Source organism: Gorilla gorilla, chromosome 2 (genome assembly GCF_029281585.2).
Source record: "Gorilla gorilla gorilla isolate KB3781 chromosome 2, NHGRI_mGorGor1-v2.1_pri, whole genome shotgun sequence".
In the NCBI taxonomy this organism is placed as follows: domain Eukaryota; kingdom Metazoa; phylum Chordata; class Mammalia; order Primates; family Hominidae; genus Gorilla; species Gorilla gorilla.
Window position 1 is genome coordinate 22320193 of NC_086017.1, and position 17946 is coordinate 22338138.

Below are 17946 nucleotides of genomic sequence, written 5' to 3' on the forward strand. Positions count from 1 at the left end.
TGCATGTACCCACTGAGTGTTTCTGTGAATGTTAGTCAGGAACACAGGCAGAATGGGGTCTCACCCCTGCTGTGGTGATTCACAACAGCTCTCTTAAGGGACTCAGAGTGGAAATACACAGCTGACTTAGAAGTCTGCTCAGCACTGACATGGGAAGCTTTTGGTCTGCAACCTACCACAGATGTGGACATGCAGCCTTGTAGGGGTGTTTTCATGCCTTTGCCTTGACTCATTCAGAACAGAGATTTGGAAATTTTCATAGAGTAATTGAAGAGCTATAAACTATATTTACCTCAGTTATCTCTGAGTAGTTATTTCTGAAGAGTTCTGTCTCCATCCATCTTCTGCATCCTTCAGTGGACACGCACACACGCAAACACTCAAATGCTTTGCTCTTCAAATTTTTTATTCTTATATTTTTTAGAGACAGGGTTTCTCTCTGTTGCCCAGGCTGGAGTGCGGTGGCACCATCGTAGCTCAATGAAGCCTCATACTCCTGAGCTCAAGGTATCCCACCACCTTAGCCTCCTGAGTACCTAGAACTACAGGTGCATGCCACACCATGTCTGACTAATTTTTTAATCAAATGCTTTTTAATTAGCAAGATCCAGTGAGAAATAGATTGATTTGGGGGAGCGAATTTTTTTTTAAATGAAAGTTGATTTCACTGTAAATTAAAAGCAGTTGCATAATGCTGTCATAAAGTTAGGGCTGTCAACTTTGGGGGTTTTTTTTTGGTTTTTTTGTTTTTTGTTTTTTGTTTTTTTTGAGACAGGGTCTCGCTCTGTCACCTAGGCTGCAGTGCAGTGGCGTGATCTCAGCACACTGCAACGTCTGCCTCCCGGGTTCAAGTGATCCTCCCACCTCAGCCTCCTGGTAGCTGGAACTACAGGCATGCACCATCACACCCAGCTAATTTTTGTATTTTTAGTAGAGATGGAGTTTCACCATGTTGGTCAGGCTACTCTCTAACTCCTGGCCTCAAGTGATCTGCCCGTCTTGGCCTCCCAAAGTGCTGAGATTATAGTCATGAGCCACCACACCCTGCCAGGCAGTCAACTTTTGAAGGTTAAGGAGCTTTAACGTTTATATTTCCCAAGTTCAAAGTAGATGTGTTTAATTTTACTGTGTGTGCTGTTGGGAAACTGATGGGAGGTGATTTAATAGGGGTGGTGCAGACCAGCTCACTCATTCCCAGCAAGATTCCCACCATGGCAGCACCCCAGTAAGGCCCTGCATTCCAGGTCTAATCCTTTGCTTGACGGACTAAGAAGTTCGGATTTGTTAGAGCACAGAAAATGACTTGAGCTCTAGGAGCAGCATTCATGCTGAGTGTGCTCACAAGAGCCTGGGGAGTAAACTAGAATGTGAGTTTATTAACATCAGCAAAGGCCCCACCACCTGCCTTTCCATATTGGCATGTTCTCTTCATGTAGAAAATTCAGATGCCGAAGGGTAATATAATTGGAAGGCTGCTTGGTGAGCACAGAGTTAGCCTGTGAGGAGTGAGCTGGATAATACAAATGCTTAAGGATGTCAGGCTCATGTGTCCTTCTCCCCAAGGAGGTATAAACTGTGTTTTACTTGATACTGAAGATTCTAAGATTGTTTTATGTCTTTCAATTAATTATTTTACTTAATGTGGTAGCATTTATTCTTTTTCTTGAAAAGCCACCACTGAATTGAGGTATATCAAACAAAGAGCTGCTAACATCTAGACTGGAGGCAGTGTGGTGCATGCATTGGTCTGCCACCAAACCCTTGGGTCGGAGTCCCATCCTGTGCGCAGTGCGAAGACCTTGCCACTGTCACCAGACTCCCCATTTGCTGAGTTTCCTCACTCACTCTGTGTCACATTCTTTAACTGTGTTGATATCATTCAGCTGTGGCTCTGAGTTTGTCGACGCATGTCGATTTCTTAGTCTAACTCCAGTTTTAGAGGCTGCCTTACTGGTACTTCTGTGTATTGTTCGTATAGACTTATAAAGCTTTTAAAGTGCATGAGAAAATTTCTCTTATTTAGAAAATAAAGAAAATAGTCCCACACAGGAGGACTAGGTGGGAATGCTTGGAAACAAAGGGACACACCAGGGTCGGGCGACAGCTCTCCTTGTGCCTGACAGCAGCAGTCTCAGTTGGATCTCATTTACGCATCTTCTTGTGCCCGGCTCTTCCATTTTGTACCTCACCCGTTTTTTTCCACATTTCTTTTTCCCGTTCTTAGTGTCCATAATATGGATTCCAAGTATCAGAATCTGGTGATTAGAATGTCTAAGATTCTTCCCTAGAATTTTGCGGTTATTTTTTTACTGCTACATTGTTTGACTAGTCTCCCTCCCCTGCAATAGGTCAGTGACTTTCCTTCTATCTAAACTTCTGAAAATTTTCCAGAGACTTCAACTGTGAGACAGTTGGGGTCCTTTTAGCAAGAATATATACTTACAGCAGAGCCTTTTGATTAAGGTTTGAAAAACTACTCTAATTTCTCTCTATAAATATATTTATATTCTGCTTATATACCCAGACACACAGGAAACTTCAGGTGAACTGCTTTGAGGATCGGGTTTTGTTTTAAAAGCCTTTGTGTGCTGGTGGGCAGGAGAGAAAAGAACTGCAGTTTTACCATTTGTTTCATTGATCCTTGTTTTAAGCCTACAGCATCCAGTATTCCCAGGCAGTCTCCCCTCCCAAGTACTAACCAGGCCCAACACTGCTTAGCTTCTGAGATCAGACAAGATCAGGCACATTCAGAGTAGCATGGCTGTAGGGCGTTATTAATTTTTAAAGTTCACTTGGAATCATTAGAGTAGCCAAGAAAAAAAAAAAGATCTTACTGCAGCTGTTAATAAAACATAAAGTAACAATTAAAACAGTATAGTCTTGGTATAGGAAGGGAAAGATTGGGCCACAGTCTACAAACAGACCCATTTATAGATGGGATTTCAGGGTACAATAAAAATAGCACTTAATATTAGTGAAGAAAAGATTCATGGTGTTGAGACAGCTGATTAGCCATTTGGAAAAAGACAAAGCTAAAATCCCATCTCCTAACATAAACCAAAATAAATTTCAGGTCAATTAAAGATATAAAGGGAAATTTGAAATAGAAAACAAGGATAATTATGCTTTTTTTTTTTTTTTTTGAGGTAGGGGCTCTCTCTGTCACCTAAGCTGCAGTGCAGTGGTACAATATTGGCTCACTGCAGCCTCAGTCTCCTGAGCCCAAGCAGTCCTCCCATCTCAGCCTCCTGAGTAGTTGGAACCACAGGCACACGCCACCACGCCCAGCTAATTTTTGTATTTTTGGTAGAGATGGGGTTTCGCCATGTTGTCCAGGCTGGTTTCAAACTCCTAGGCTCAAGTGAACCACCTGCTTTGGCCTCCCAAAGTGCTGGGATTACAGGTGTGAGCCACCCTGCCTAGGTTTTGTATAGTTTTGAGATATGGATAAGTTCTTCTAAGAGGCCATAATATATAGATTTCATTACCTAGAAATTTAAAACTCTATGTTAAAGACAAAGGCAAAATTACAGGCAAAAGATGAAATGGGAAGAAAATATTTGCAGCATGCAGTGTAACACACAATAGACAGTGTTCTTGGCATTCCTCAGTTTCCTCAGATGTAACGTTCTCCTTCAGAGGAAGATAGTGAAGATTGAATGTAGTGTGATATGTGTGAGGTCTCTGTCCTGGAAGACACTTAGCAATGTATATTCCTCATTGTGTCCCCATCCCTCTTCAAGCTAGCCAACTTCCCTGGGTGGAGTGAAGACATAGCTTTAGTTCACAAAATGGCAGATATTTTTAAATGAATATATTTTCTGTAAATTTAAAATGGACTCCAATGCAATGTGTTTTATGGGCAGTTTGGAAAAAGACGTGTGTGCTGAGGGAGGGCTAGCACTCACAAGAAAAAACACTTCTTGGAAATTGTGCTTTATTTTTGCTTTAATTGATATAACAGCTAATGACATTCAGTGATGTATACACAACGACCAGCACAGTTCCTGGCACATGTAATAGGTGCTCGTTTGGTTCCCACCTTTATTCTCTGCCTGGTAGCAGATACATACTCTGTCTCTAAATTGTTGATAATGATCACAAAATAGATCTTTTACTTAAATGGTGGAAGTATTACACAGTGACTAGGTCTTTCACACACACAGTGACTAGATCACATTAGTAGAATACACTTTTTTCCTGGTTAGGCACCTACAACTGTATTCACACATGCCACATGGCATATTCCACATGCAACATCTTCCTTACCTCTGCTTTTAGCCAGTGACATTTTAACCCATACTTTTTGTGAACCGGTCATGGTGATGATTTAATGTTCAGTCTGTGCAAGTATTCATTTCAGGGATAATTAGATTGCCATGCCAGTTAGCTAATGTATTCCATTGTTTCATAGGGATCTGTTATTGAGATCTATTTTTCCATTACAACACTTGAGGGCCCTAACTACATTTAGCAGTATGATGTTAAAAACTATCATTAAACTTATCCTTCCATCTTATTAGTACTGCGAAAGTAAAACTTACTAATGAGATTGCAGGGGATGTGATTGTCAACCTCTACAGACCTCTCCAGTCTACTGATAATTTAATTTTAAATAAAACCAACTCAGTTGAATTAAGATCCCCTCCATCTGTAGTAAGTGCCTAGTCGCATATTGCATAGATTATCAAAGCCAGTCACCATTTTAGGCCAATAAAAATGAGATACTGGTTTCATTCACTCTTGGGGAAATGTATGCTTGCTGATAATGAAAACACATCAGTTTTTGAAGAACTTACATTTTAGCAGATATCAAGAAAGAATCTCTTATTAGGCAAGGATGGGATTGAACTTTTTTTTTCCAGGCTGTGCTATCCAGTTATTAGAAAGGGAAGAAAACTAAGGCCAGCCACGGTGGGTCATGCCTGTAATCTCAGTACTTTGGGAGGCCGAGGCGGGCAGATCACCTGAGGTCAGGAGTTCCAGAAAGGAGGAAAACTAAAATTAATTGAGCTTTTAGGTGCTTTTCATAGCTTATTAAATCTTTGTACGATTTGATCTTATTAAATATTTAGCTAAGAAAGCATTATTATCCCCATTGTATAGATGAGGCATGGAGAATTTAAGTGATACTTCCAAGGCCCTAGCTAACAATGACAATTTGAGCTCAGGTCTGTCAGATCTCAAACTTCAGTCTTTGTGTTACACTGTTCTGAACCAAGAAGTGCAAATTGTGGTAAAATGCAAGGGACTCAGCCATTTAAGGAAACAACTTTATCTTTTCCATTGTACCTTTTGGCTGGTAGTCCATCTGAAAAACAGCAGTATTCCGTATTAATAAGTAGTGAGTGATGGAAAGAGAAAAGGTCAAAATAAGATTGTGGGCCACTTGGCAGGGCTGTCAACAGCAGTGAAAGAAATGGAACGCAATGTTCACACTGAGAAGAGGTGAGCTGAGTGAGGTGCAGAGACCTGCTGTAGGGTGGCTCTGGCTGTTGGGGCCTAAGCCAAGGGCAGGATTGGGGACCTGTCTTTTTTGTCTTTCAACACAAGCATTGAACACCCAACATGTGCTAGACTCCCTTCTAGGCCAAGGGAACAGCGGGCAGTTTCTGTTCTGCCAGAGTTTACATTCTAGTCGGAGGAACACATGTAAGAGAAAGATTTTCAGACAAAAGTAAGTGCTCTGGAGATGATCAGGATGGGGGTTACTTAGACTTGGTGGCCAGGGAAGACCTCTCCGAGAAGTGACCTTTGAGTCTGGAGCAGAACATGCCAGATAGTAGGAGTAGTGATTACAGAGGCAAAGGCCTGAATGAACTTACTGTCTTCAGGGGACAGAAGTGCAGCCAGGACAGCTGGAAAGAGCAGTGGTAAGATCATGCAGGGACCTGGAGCTGGTGGCAAGCAGTTTGGACTTTATTCTAAGGGCAGTGAAATCTCTTTGGAGAGTTTTAATTAGGGGAACGACGTGATTTTCATGTGCCAAGAAGATGAATCTGGATGCTATGGAGAGTGGCCTGTAGAGGGCTCAGAACAGGGAGGGTGTCACAGAAGGCAGGAAGGAGCCACCCACAGACTGGGACCAAGGAGGCGATAGGAAAAAGTGGAATAGAAGGTGACCACCTTCATCTCCAGAAATGCTCTAGATTAGGATTTGGGTAAAACCAAAGTAGTGGTCCCTTGTATCTGTCAGTGTTTATCAAATTATAAATTAAAAATGTTGAGTATCAGTTTAACACATTTAAAAATAATAATAGTGATGTCTTCAACAGCACATATACTAAAATTGGAACAATGCAGAGATTAGTATGACCCCTGCCCACGGATGACACAAGTTTGTGAAGCCTTCCATATTAAAAACAACAACAACAACCCATACCTTGACATAAATACTTTAATGTAAGTTTTTTATGAAAAATAACTATATTTTCCAAAACAAAAAATTTAGAAGAGGCTTCATTTTTCATTTTTGCAAGTCGCTTTAAGGTCTGATTTCCTGAAAGTCAGCTAGATTCTTGCATCTGCTTCTGGATTCAGTCTTGGGCCATCACACGTCTTATAGTCACTGGAGAGAGCACAAATGAGGCAGATAACACCACGTTATTATTATGAAGTGGTTTTGACCTTGAGACCTCCTGCAAGGGTCTTGGGGATCCCAGGATCCCCAGACCACCCTTTGAGAACTGCTGCTATGAAGACAGATGTCATCAGATAGCCAGGCAGAGAATGACAAGGTATTCACTGCTTGGAAGTCCTTCCACCTATATTACTTGTGCTGTCTTTTGTTCTGTGTATGCCGGGTTAGTGGCGGGGTGGAAGGACAGTGAGGAAAGAAGCTGAGTGAGCAGTTTGTCAGTGCCTTGTTGCTGCACACAAGCCTCAAAGCTTATGACAGGGAGGGGATTGTGTTTCTGCTCCCACAGTGCACAAGAGAGGGGCCCTCCTCGTCTGTGTCTGCTGGAAGCAGCAGTGAGAGCCGAAGCAGAATATTTGATGTTTGGTTATAAATCTAATTTTTCACCTTCATATTTAAAAAGAAATGTGACCCCATTTTACCACTGGCTACCATTTGGTCACTACCTGCTATGCACCAATCTCATGGGAATCCCTTCAGTTGTATCTGTAGACCCTAAGTGCCCTGGACAGGCAAAGCCAACAACACATGGCTCTTTGGGTGGTGTCAGTGTTTGGCAGTGTATTACTTTAACAGAAAGCCATTTTCATTTCCATTTAAGTGTGACTATATTCAACTGGAGCCAATTTTCTTTGCCATTCCTACAGCCTCCCCCTACACAGTAAAATATATCATTATGTGAGGTCAGTGCAAACATAGGGTTCTAGAAAATCACTTCACCAAAGATGACTGGGAAACTAGTATTTTGTCAGGTAAGCAAAATCAGCACTGCCCCACACTTTTCACACCTTTTTTTTTGTTTATATATTTTTCTCAATTTAAATATGGTTATTTAATTTTACAGGGAGAAACTCCAATGAGCAACAGTTTCTATTGCTATAGCTGTTAACATCATTCTTCAGTTATATAGGCTTTTTAGGGAATAAATATGGAAACATTCATAAAAATCTTTTATTTTTATTGATTTAAGCCAGTTTGTAACATTTGTATTTTCTTAGATTTTTTAAAAAATCTAAGACATTTGAATGAACCATTTATATTAAAAATATGTGACCTTTGGCCAGGTGTGGTGGCTCACACCTGTAATCCCAGCACTTTGGGAGGCTGAGGCAGGTGGATCATGAGGTCAGGAGATCGAGACCATCCTGGCTAACACCGTGAAACCCGTCTCTACTGAAAAAAATACAAAAAATGTGCCGGGCGTGGCGGCGGGCGCCTGTAGTCCCAGCTACTTGGGAGGCTGAGGCAGGAGAATGGTGTGAACCCAGGAGGCAGAGCTTGCAGTGAGCGGAGGTGCGCCACCGCGCTCCAGCCTGGGCGACAGAGTGAGACCCCGTTTCAAAAACAAACAAAATACATATATATATATATATATATATATATATATGTATATATATATATACGTATATATATATATATGTATATATATGTGTGTGTGTGTGACCTTTTTGATGATGACTTAAGAGCATTTGTATTTGAGGTGAAAAGAGATCAGTCTGTAAAATAGTTTCACAAGAATGTGGAACTATTTGTAATGAGCATTTTCTGCTTGCTGTATTTTCAGGCCTTTTTCTTGGTCTATGCTCTGGGATGTTTAAGTATTTACTATGAGAAGGTAAGATGCTTTGTTTACATACAACCCACTTAAAATTTCCCTGTTGTTAAAAGCAGGTTGTACTAACTTCTATATTGCATTAATACAAATGTTTCTACTCTTACTGAATAAAATAGGAATTGAATTTTTCTCTAAAGTTTTGGATTTGGGTCCTGAGGTGGGACTGTTCGAGCAAAAGTCATCTTTGGCCCTTTTAGATTACATTTCATTCCTCAAAACTAGGAGAAGTACAGTATCTTATACTGTATAATGATTAGGAAATCTGTGTCAGAACAGTATTAAAAATTAACAAAAATAAAAGTTACCAGTATTTGGCACCTACTATGGTAAAAGCTATATTTTAGGTACTTTACATGCAATATTTCCAGTCCTTATCTCCACCTGGTAAGAATTTACAGATAAGGGGCCGGGCCCGGTGGCTCACGCCTGTAATCCCAGCACACTGGGGGGCCGAGGCGGGCAGATCACAAGGTCAGGAGATCAAGACCATCCTGGCTATCCTGGCTAACATGGTGAAACCCTGTCTCTACTAAAAAAAATACAAAAAATTAGCCGGGCGTGTTGGCATGCTCCTGTAGTTCCAGCTAATCAAGAGGCTGAGGCAGGAGAATGGCATGAACCTGGGAGGTGGAGGTTGCAATGAGCCGAGATAGCGCCACTGCTCTCCAGCCTGGGCGACAGAGCGAGACTCCATCTCAAAAAAAAAAAAAAAAAAGAATTTGCAGATAAGGTAACTGAGGCTCAGAGAAAATAAATAATGTACCCAAAGTCACACAGCTAGTCTGGTTAGAATAAATATTCGAACCTATGTCCAAGTAACTCCAAAGCCCATGACTTTGTGCTGTTGCCTGCTGCCTTTGGAAGGGAGATAATTGTAAAATAATTCAAATAAAATTTAAAAGAGAAAAGTAAACAGAACAGTAAATGGAGCAGATAAAGTATATTCTGTTTGGCTCTTGGGAGCACATAATTTAATCAATCATCAAATTCTAATTGCATAAATATCGTTCATGGGTATTCCAGCCATTTGGAAGCAATGTCTGCCTGACAAATGGCTAGTTTTCCCAAATGGTGGCAATTCTTAGCCCCACCCTGCTTCCTCTCGTGGGCCTTAGCTGAAATGTGTCAGAACGTTACAGCTGTGACATAAAAGCCTCAACATCTGAACAACACTGGGCTGCGTTGGAAATTCAGCCTTCTCTATGAGACTGTTGCTTATCACTCACAGTGGGGTCACAAGGTCACACAGGTATGGAATTTTTGCATTAGGAACAACTGCAAAAAAAAAAAAAACAACTCTAGCCTATTGTATTATAATCTTAGGCTAGGACAAACTGAGCCAGTCTTACTGAGTGACTGAGCCTTAAATCAGCTGAAGACTTGATTGTTTCAGTAACTACTGAAATGAAGCAAAAATTTTCCAGACTTACCTAGTTCTTTTGTTGTCATTGTATTTTTGGTAATGACACATCAGAATATTCTCTAGACCAAACCATTCTCATTCTCTTTGACTCCCACATTAAAAACAAAATTGTCTTTTAAGCAGTTAATTATTAGTTTGTGCCATCAGATAACAAATTCTCTAGTTTCAAACACTAAATGGAGGTTTGTTTGTTTGTTTTTAAGTTTTACTATAAAAGTGTTTTTTGTTCTTCTGAACGTGAGCTGACATAGAGTAGCCACTCACTAAGGATCTGTGAAATGTTGTCACGAACTGTGCTGCAGCCTTGGTGGGCTTGTTACAGTGACCCCCCTGCATGCACTGGTTCCTCTGCCTGGAATGTCCTTCCCAGCCCACCACCACCCCCTCCAGCCCCTTTACCTCACTACTTCTCATGCTCAAATGCTGCGTTTTCTAAGTCCTCTGGAGCAGTGCTGTGCAATAGAAGGACAGTGAGAGCCTCAAATGGGAGCCATGTGTATAATTTCAGATTTTCTGGTAACCACATTAAAAACATTTTTTAAAAAGCAGGTGGTATTTTAATACAGTATTACACAGTTTATTTAACCCAACTTATTCAAAGATATTGAAATAGTTTATATTCTCTCTTTTTTTTATTTTTCATACTGAGTAGGAAGTCAGTGTATATTTTACACGTAGAGCCACTCTCAGTTCAGACTAGCTGTGTATGGCTGGCAGCTGCCCCACTGGACAGTGCAGGGCCAGACCTTCTTGCTAAATTGCTCTGCTGGGAGTGAACAGAGATCACGCCACTGCACTCCAGCCTGGGTGACAGAGCGAGACTCTGTCTCAAAAATAAAATAAATAAATTGCTCTGCTGGGGGAACTGCGTTTTCTTCGCTGCTTCAGCTCCACACTTAGTATAGATGTTGATGCCCTGGCTGAACGGAGAGCGAATGCATACATAGTAATGCTTTTTGTTTTTTTGTAAATTACTTTAGGAGCCTTTAACGATAGTGAAGCTCTGGAAAGCTTTCACGGTAGTTCAGCCCACGTTCAGAACCACCTACATGGCCTACCATTACTTTCGAAGCAAGGGCTGGGTGCCCAAAGTGGGACTCAAGTACGGGACAGATTTATGTAAGTAATTCTTGGCGTGGTGTATGTGAGAACAGAGTTTATATCAGATTCACCCTAGAACATCAAATTGATCGTGTGTGCTGTTGATGATGTTTTCTAAGAAGGTGTCCTTTGGGTTTAGATAAGATTATTGGATATTTGGATTGGGTTAAGGGTAAGTGCAAAAAGAGAAAAGGCAGTCTAGGGAGAAGGCCTAGGAGTAGAAGCTTGCAACGCCAGTTCAGGCTTTCCCTCTTGTTTGCTCTGTAATCTTAGAAAAGCGTTCTGGCTGAGCGCCGTGGCTTACACATGTAATCCCAGCACTTTGGGAGGCCAAGGTGGGTGGATCACGAGGTCAGGAGATCGAGACCATCCTGACTAACAAAGTGAAACCCCTTCTCTACTAAAAAATATAAAAAATTAGCCGGGCGTGGTGGCGGGCGCCTGTAGTCCCAGCTACTCGGGAGGCTGAGGCAGGAGAATGGCGTGAACCCGGGAGGCAGAGCTTGCAGTGAGCCGAGATCGCGCTATTGCACCCCACCTGGACAACAGGGCGAGACTCTGTCTCAAAAGAAAAAAAAAAAGAAAAAGCATTCTATAGCACCCACCCCCATGTCTCTAGCCATGAGATCAGGTAATTTGGGAGAGTCCCTTATCCCCGGGCCTCAGTGGCCTCATCTGCCAAGTGAGAACAATCATATAATTGTAATAATCACCACAGCCATCATTGAGCACTTGCCCTGTGTCAAGCATTTTACTAAGTATTTTACATTCATCATCTTGTTTAATCCTTATAGCAGTCCTATGCAGTGGAGACTCTTATTGTCTTTTTTTTTTTTTGAGACGGAGTCTCGCCCTGTTGCCCAGGCTAGAGTGCCAGTGGTGCAATCTCGGCTCACTGCAACCTCCACCTCATGGGTTCACACCGTTCTCCTGCCTCAGCCTCCTGAGTAGCTGGGAATACAGGTGCCCGCCATCACACCCGGCTAATTTTTTGTATTTTTAGTACAGACAAGGTTTCCCCGTGCCAGCCAGGATGGTCTCGATCTCCTGACCTCATGATCTGCCCACTTCAGCTTCCCAAAGTGCTGGGATTATAGGCGTGAGCCACCATGCCCGGCCGTATTGTCTTCATTTTCTGATAGGGAGACTACAGTTTAGAAAAAGTAGGTCATTGCCCATAATAGTTTCCAGGGCCAGTAACTTGCAAAGCTGCACTTTGAATTCTGAAGCCCACGCTTTTAGAAATGTCTGACAGTACTGCCTCCCTTGATCTTTTCTTTTTAATTAAATCAATATTTTATTTATTTAATTTTTTTAACTTTAAATTTAGGGCCAGGTGCAGTGGCTCACGCCTGTAATCCCAGCACTTTGGGAGGCCGAGGCGGGCAGATCACTTGAGGTCAGGAGTTTGAGACCAGCCTGACCAACATGGTGAAACCCCGTTTCTACTAAAAATACAAAAATTAGCTGGGCGTGGTAGCAGGCACTTGTAATCCCAGCTATTTGGGAGGCTGAGGCAGGAAAATTGCTTGATCCCGGGAGGCAGAGGTTGTAGTGAGCTGAGATCACGCCACTACACTCCAGCCTGGGTGACAGAGAGAGACTCCACCTCAAAAAAAAAAAAAAAATTTAGGTTCAAGGGTACATGTGCAGGTTTGTTATATGGGTGAATTCATGTGACAGGGGTTTATTGTACAGATTATTTGATCACCCAGGTACTAAGCCTAGTACCCAGTAGTTATTTTTTCTGATCCTCTCCCTCCTCCCTCTCTTCACCCTCAGGTAGACCCCAGTGTCTGTTGTTCCCTTCTTTGTGTTCATAAGTTCTCTTCATTTAATTCCCACTTACAAGTAAGAATATGTGGTATTTGGTTGTCTGTTCCTGTGTTAGTTTGCTAAGGATAACAGCCTCCAGCTCCATCCATGTTCTCACAAAAGACACGATCTTGTCCATTTTTGTGGCTGCATAGTATTCCACTGCATCCCCCAATCTTAAAGTGAGGGTCTGGAGTCAGTGAGTTCCTATTCAGCAGATAATGACTAAAGGTCTGCTGTGGGCCAGGTACTGTTTGAGGCATCAAGAATATGGAAGTGAACAGGACAAACAGATCTGCCTTCATGGAGTTTACATTCTAGGGGGAAGGGGGAGACACACAAGCAAATAACTACATGACGTAGTTTCTGCAACAGATAAGCACTGTAAGAAGAAGCAGAGTCAAGGCTACCCAAGGTCAACTGTAGTCAAAAAGATTCACATATCTGCTGGGCACAGTGGCTCACGCCTGGATTCTCAGCACTTTGGGAGGCTGAGGCAGGTGGGTCAGCTGAGGTCAGGAGTTTGAGACCAGCCTTGCCAACGTGGTGAAACCCTGTGTCTAGTACAAATACAGAAATTAGCCGGGTGTGGTGGTGCATGCCTGTAATCTGAGCTACTTGGGAGGCTAAGGCACGAGAATCTCTTGAACTTGGGAGGCAGAGGTTGCAGTGAGCCAAGATCACACCACTGCACTCCAGCCTGCGCAAGAGAGTAAGAGTCTCTTAAAAAAAAATAAAAATAGGCTGGGCGCAGTGGCCCACGCTTGTAATCCCAACACTTTGGGAGGCTGAGGTGGGCTGATCACGAGGTCAGGAGATCGAGACCATCCTGGCTAACACGGTGAAACCCCATCTCTACTAAAAATACAAAAAATTAGCCAGGCGTGGTGGCAGGCACCTGTAGTCCCAGCTACTCAGGAGGCTGAGGCAGGAGAATGGCGTGAACCCAGGAGGCGGAGCTTGCAGTGAGCCGAGATTGCGCTACTGCACTCCAGCCTAGGCAACAGAGTGAGACTGTCTCAAAAAATAATAATAAAAAATAAAAATTAAAATTAAGATATTTTGAGAGATCAGATTCCCATAACTTTCATTATAGTATATTGTTATAATTGTTCATTTTATTAATGTTCTTAATCTCATACTATGGCCCTTTTGTCTGCAACTTTAATGATCAAGTTATACTTTGGGTGATGCATAGGGGAAGCTTCCTTAATTTAAAGATATTCTGCCTTACAAGGATGGTTGGACAGATGGATAGATGGATGGACAGATAAATAGAATTTTGAAAACAAAAAAGATAAACTACTCAGTTTACAACTCCCCTGGAGGCCTTTGCCCTCACTGGGACATATCATCTAGAGACAGATGTACAATTAATACATTAATTGTACAATTAATGTGGGACCAGGTCTCTGACTCACACACAGAGTCAGACTGGGCCAGCATCAGTGTTAAAAGTGTCTTCACATTCTCTGCATAAGCAAAGGTTCTTGGGCAGTGCTAGTCTGGGATATGAGGAGCGGCTTCCTAAACTCTACCTCATCTTCAGGCATGGCTGCACAGTTCCTGCTGCTTTTTAACAATATTATTTTAATTTCAAAGGCCAGTGACCTAGTCACATGAAGCCTAGAACTGCCAACATAGGCTAAACTCTTAACAATTGTTTTTCCTTAGAGAGGTAGTGACTCCTAATACAAGACCATTGTGAAATTCACACCTTATCAGGGAAACTTTTCCCTTGAATAAATCTTGTCAATCAAATTTCGTTCCAGGAGCAGTATTTGGAAGAGGTGATATGGTTCTCAAATCAAGTGCAGCTGCCAACCTAGTTGACCTTATTTGCCTACTGAGGAAGCCAGGCCAGAAGCCAAGAGGGAGCCTTTCCTTACACTCCCCACTCAGCAGCTCCCCTGGCTGCCAGCTCCTAGGGCCAGCCAGGCACCTTGCCTTGGTGTTTTCTTCTGTTGTCTCATTTAATCTTCACACTCCTGTGAGGTCTGTAGTAGTAGCTTCCTTTTGTAGCAGAGGAGTTTGAGGTTTAGAAGGGTTAGGTAAGTTGCTGGAGTACTTAACAGCTCGTTAAGTACACAGATTAGGGCTCTGTGGGTCTGTCCTCCCTATCTTCCTACCATACCTAAGTCATGTTGCCTGCCAAGAAGCCAAAAACTAACGCAGGATTTATATTGTCTTATGTACACAGTTATGGTTTGATTTGATTTGGTGTGACCCAAAGGTCTGGTTACTCCTAAGCCTCCTTCCCAGCCAACCCTAGTTAGGGATTTGCATTGACTGATAAGTATGATTTCTGAGCTTTCTGCCAATTGGAAGTCCCAGCACAGAAATGGAATGGTGGGAGCCATTGAAAGCTAGCAGAGTTATAGAATTTCCAGACCCAGAAGAAACCATGACCTGTCGTGACGTCCATCCCAGAGGCTAACAGTTCTGTCCGTGAATGGAGGTCAACAGAGCAGCTCTCTGTTTGTCACAGAACAAGAAGATGTGTCTTCTCCTCATCTTCCTCTTTGATTCTTTTTTTTTTTTTTTTTTTGAGACAAAGTCTCACTTTGTTGCCTTGGCTGGAGTGCAATGGCACGATCTCGATCTCGGCTCACTACAACCTCTGCCTCCCAGGTTCAAACCATTCTCCTGCCTCAGCCTCCCAAGTAGCTGGGATTACAGGCGCACACCGCCACACCAGCTAATTTTTGTATTTTTAGTAGAGACGGGGTTTTGCCATGTTGACCAGGCTTGTTTTGAACTCCTGACCTCAAGTGATCTGCCTGCCTCGGCCTCCCAAAGTGCTGGAATTACAGGCGTGAGCCGTGGCATCCGGGCCTTTGATTCATTTCTAAGCCACCTCCTGGCTTGTTTTTCTAGTCAAACTTTTGATATATTTTTGTTAATATTCTTCACGTTTACGTGCATAATCCATATTAATCCGTAAGTATTTTTCATGTGTACCTCCAAAGAATAGGGACATTCTCCTACATACCATATAATGCCTGAGAAAAATTAGAATTACTTAATATCATCCAAATATCCAGTCTATACTTAAATTTTTCCAGTTGTCCTTGTAATGTCTTTTGTGGCTATTTTGGTTGTAATTTTTATAGAGATGGGGTCTTTCTATGTTGCCCAAGCTGGGCTCAAACTCCTGGGCTCAAGCCATCCTCCTGCCTGGCTTCCCAAAGTGTAGGATTACAGGCGTGAGCCACCATGCAGGCCCCTGGCTTTGATTTTCTTGATACAATCACATTTGATGATTATATCTACCTTTTAGTTTCCTAGGGCTCATAAGAAATTACCACAAATTGGGTGGCTTAAAAGCAACAAAGATTCATTCTGTCACAGTTCTAGGGGCCAGAAGTCTAACATCAAGGTGTCATCAGGGCCAAGCTCCCTCCAAAGGCTCTGGGAGAGAATCCATTCCTTGTCTCTTCCAGATTCTTGTGGCCCCAGGCGTTTTGTGGCTGGTTACTGCATCCCTCCAGTCTCTACCTTGTCTGTCTGTGTCAAATCCCCTTTCTCTTATAAGGACACTTGACATTAGATTTAGGGGCCATCCAGCTAATTCAGGATGATCTCATCTCAAAATTCTAAACTTAGTTACATCTGCAAAGACTCTTTTTCCAAGTCACATTCCACATTCCAGGTCACATTCACAAGTCAGGGATTAGGACATGAACATATCTTTCTGGGAGCTGCCATTAAACCTACTGCAATCTCTTTGGTCTCTCTTTTTTTTTTTTTTTTTTTCTTGAAACAGAGTGTCGCTCTGCTGCTCAGGCTGGAGTGCAGTGGCGCGATCTCAGCTCACTGCAACCTCTGCCTCCCACATTCAAGTGATTCTCCTGCCTCAGCCTCCTAAGTAGCTGGGATTACAGGTGCTTGCCACCGTGCTTGAGCTAACATTTGTATTTTTAGTAGAGACAGGATTTTACCATGTTTGCCAGGCTGGTCTCGAACTCCTGGCCTCAGGTGATCCACCCATCTTGACCTCCCGAAGTGCTGGGATTACAGACATGAGCCACCGTGCCTGGCCTCTTTTAATCTGACATGGTCACTCTACCTTCTTGTTTCGTTTGTCATGATGTTGATTTTTTTCGAAGTCTTACAGGATGTTCCCCATTCTCCGTATGTCTGATTGTTCCTGATGATCAGACTCAAGCTCGGGTTCTCTTAGCACACATAGGTGATGTGTGTGCTTATTGGAGTGTGTCAGGAAGTGCATGAAGTCAGGTTTTCCTGCTGTGGTGATAAGTTTGATGGTGGCCATTGTCAATGTCTGTCATATAATTACAGTTTTTCTTTTGTAAAAAACAAGTCATTTGTGGAGTGATACCATAAGTAGCTGTTTCTCTAATAATTATAATCGTTGTCTGATTTAATTATTGCGCTAATCATTTTCTGATTTTGTCGTCCACACCTCTGTCTAGCATTCTTCTGTAAGAAAGAGTTTTCCTTTTATACTCCCTGTTCTTTCAGACCTTATTTTTACTTTTATTTATTTATGTAGTTTTTGAGACAAGGTCTCACTCTATCCCCGAGGGTGGAGTGCAGTGGCACAATCTCAGCTCACTGCATCCTCAGCCTCCTAGGTTAAAATGATCCTCCCGCGTCAGCCTCCTAAGTAGCTGGGACTACAGGCGTGCGTTACCACAGCTAATTTTTTTTTAATTATTTTGTATTTTTAGCAGAGATGGGGTTTCACCATGTTGGCCAGGCTGGTCTCGAACTCCTGGCCTCAAGTGATCCACCCACCTTAGCCTCCCAAAGTGCTGGGATTACAGGTGTGAGCCACCACGCCCGGTGGTTTGTTCACACCAGCATTACCACAAACATGCGAATAATCCGTTGCACTATGACAGCACGATGGCTACGATGTCATTAGGTGATAGGGATTTTTCAGCTCCGTTATAATCTTATGGGACCACGGTCATATCCATCATGGTTCATTGTATGTTAACCTGCACCCAGCCAGATTAATTTATTATTGAAGAAAGAGACCAGGCGTGGCGGCTCACACCTGTAATCCCAGCACTTTGGGAGGACAAGGCGAGAGGATCCTTTGAGCCCAGGAGTTCAAGACCAGCCTGGGCAACATAGGTAGACCATGTCTCTCTCTATATATATGTGTATAAAAAAATCTAAAGACAGAAAAAAAGTGTTTATAAAGAGTACAGTAGCACACAGTACTGTCCTAGAACTTCGCATTCACTCATGACTCACTCACCCAGAGCAACTTCCAGACCTGCAGGCTGCATTCATAAGTCCCCTATACAGGTATACAGGTTTTCTCTTTTATATCATATTTTTACTGTACCATTTCTGTGTTTAGATACACAGATATTTAAC

The 17946-nt window shown here is 42.5% G+C and overlaps 1 protein-coding gene, 1 non-coding gene and 1 pseudogene across 15 annotated transcripts in view; 2 read left to right on the forward strand and 1 right to left on the reverse strand.

Annotated features, from left to right (window-relative positions):
* The window catches only part of TSEN2 (tRNA splicing endonuclease subunit 2), a 60168-nt gene that overhangs the window by 25381 nt on the left and 16841 nt on the right, over positions 1–17946 (forward strand). For all 14 annotated transcript variants that reach the window (XR_010132765.1, XR_010132764.1, XR_010132766.1 and 11 more), the window contains 2 exons: positions 8202–8252; positions 10656–10794. Coding sequence is in view for 10 of the 14 variants with exons in the window: in XM_019024612.4 (XP_018880157.3) it covers positions 8202–8252; positions 10656–10794 (190 nt within the window). In the remaining 4 variants the exon portion in view is untranslated. The remainder of the gene's footprint in view (positions 1–8201; positions 8253–10655; positions 10795–17946) is intronic.
* LOC115934249 (uncharacterized) lies at positions 2650–2769 on the reverse strand (annotated as a pseudogene).
* Positions 6260–6361, forward strand: LOC115934147 (U6 spliceosomal RNA). Its single transcript, XR_004069983.1, has one exon. It is a non-coding gene; the product is annotated as a U6 spliceosomal RNA (small nuclear RNA).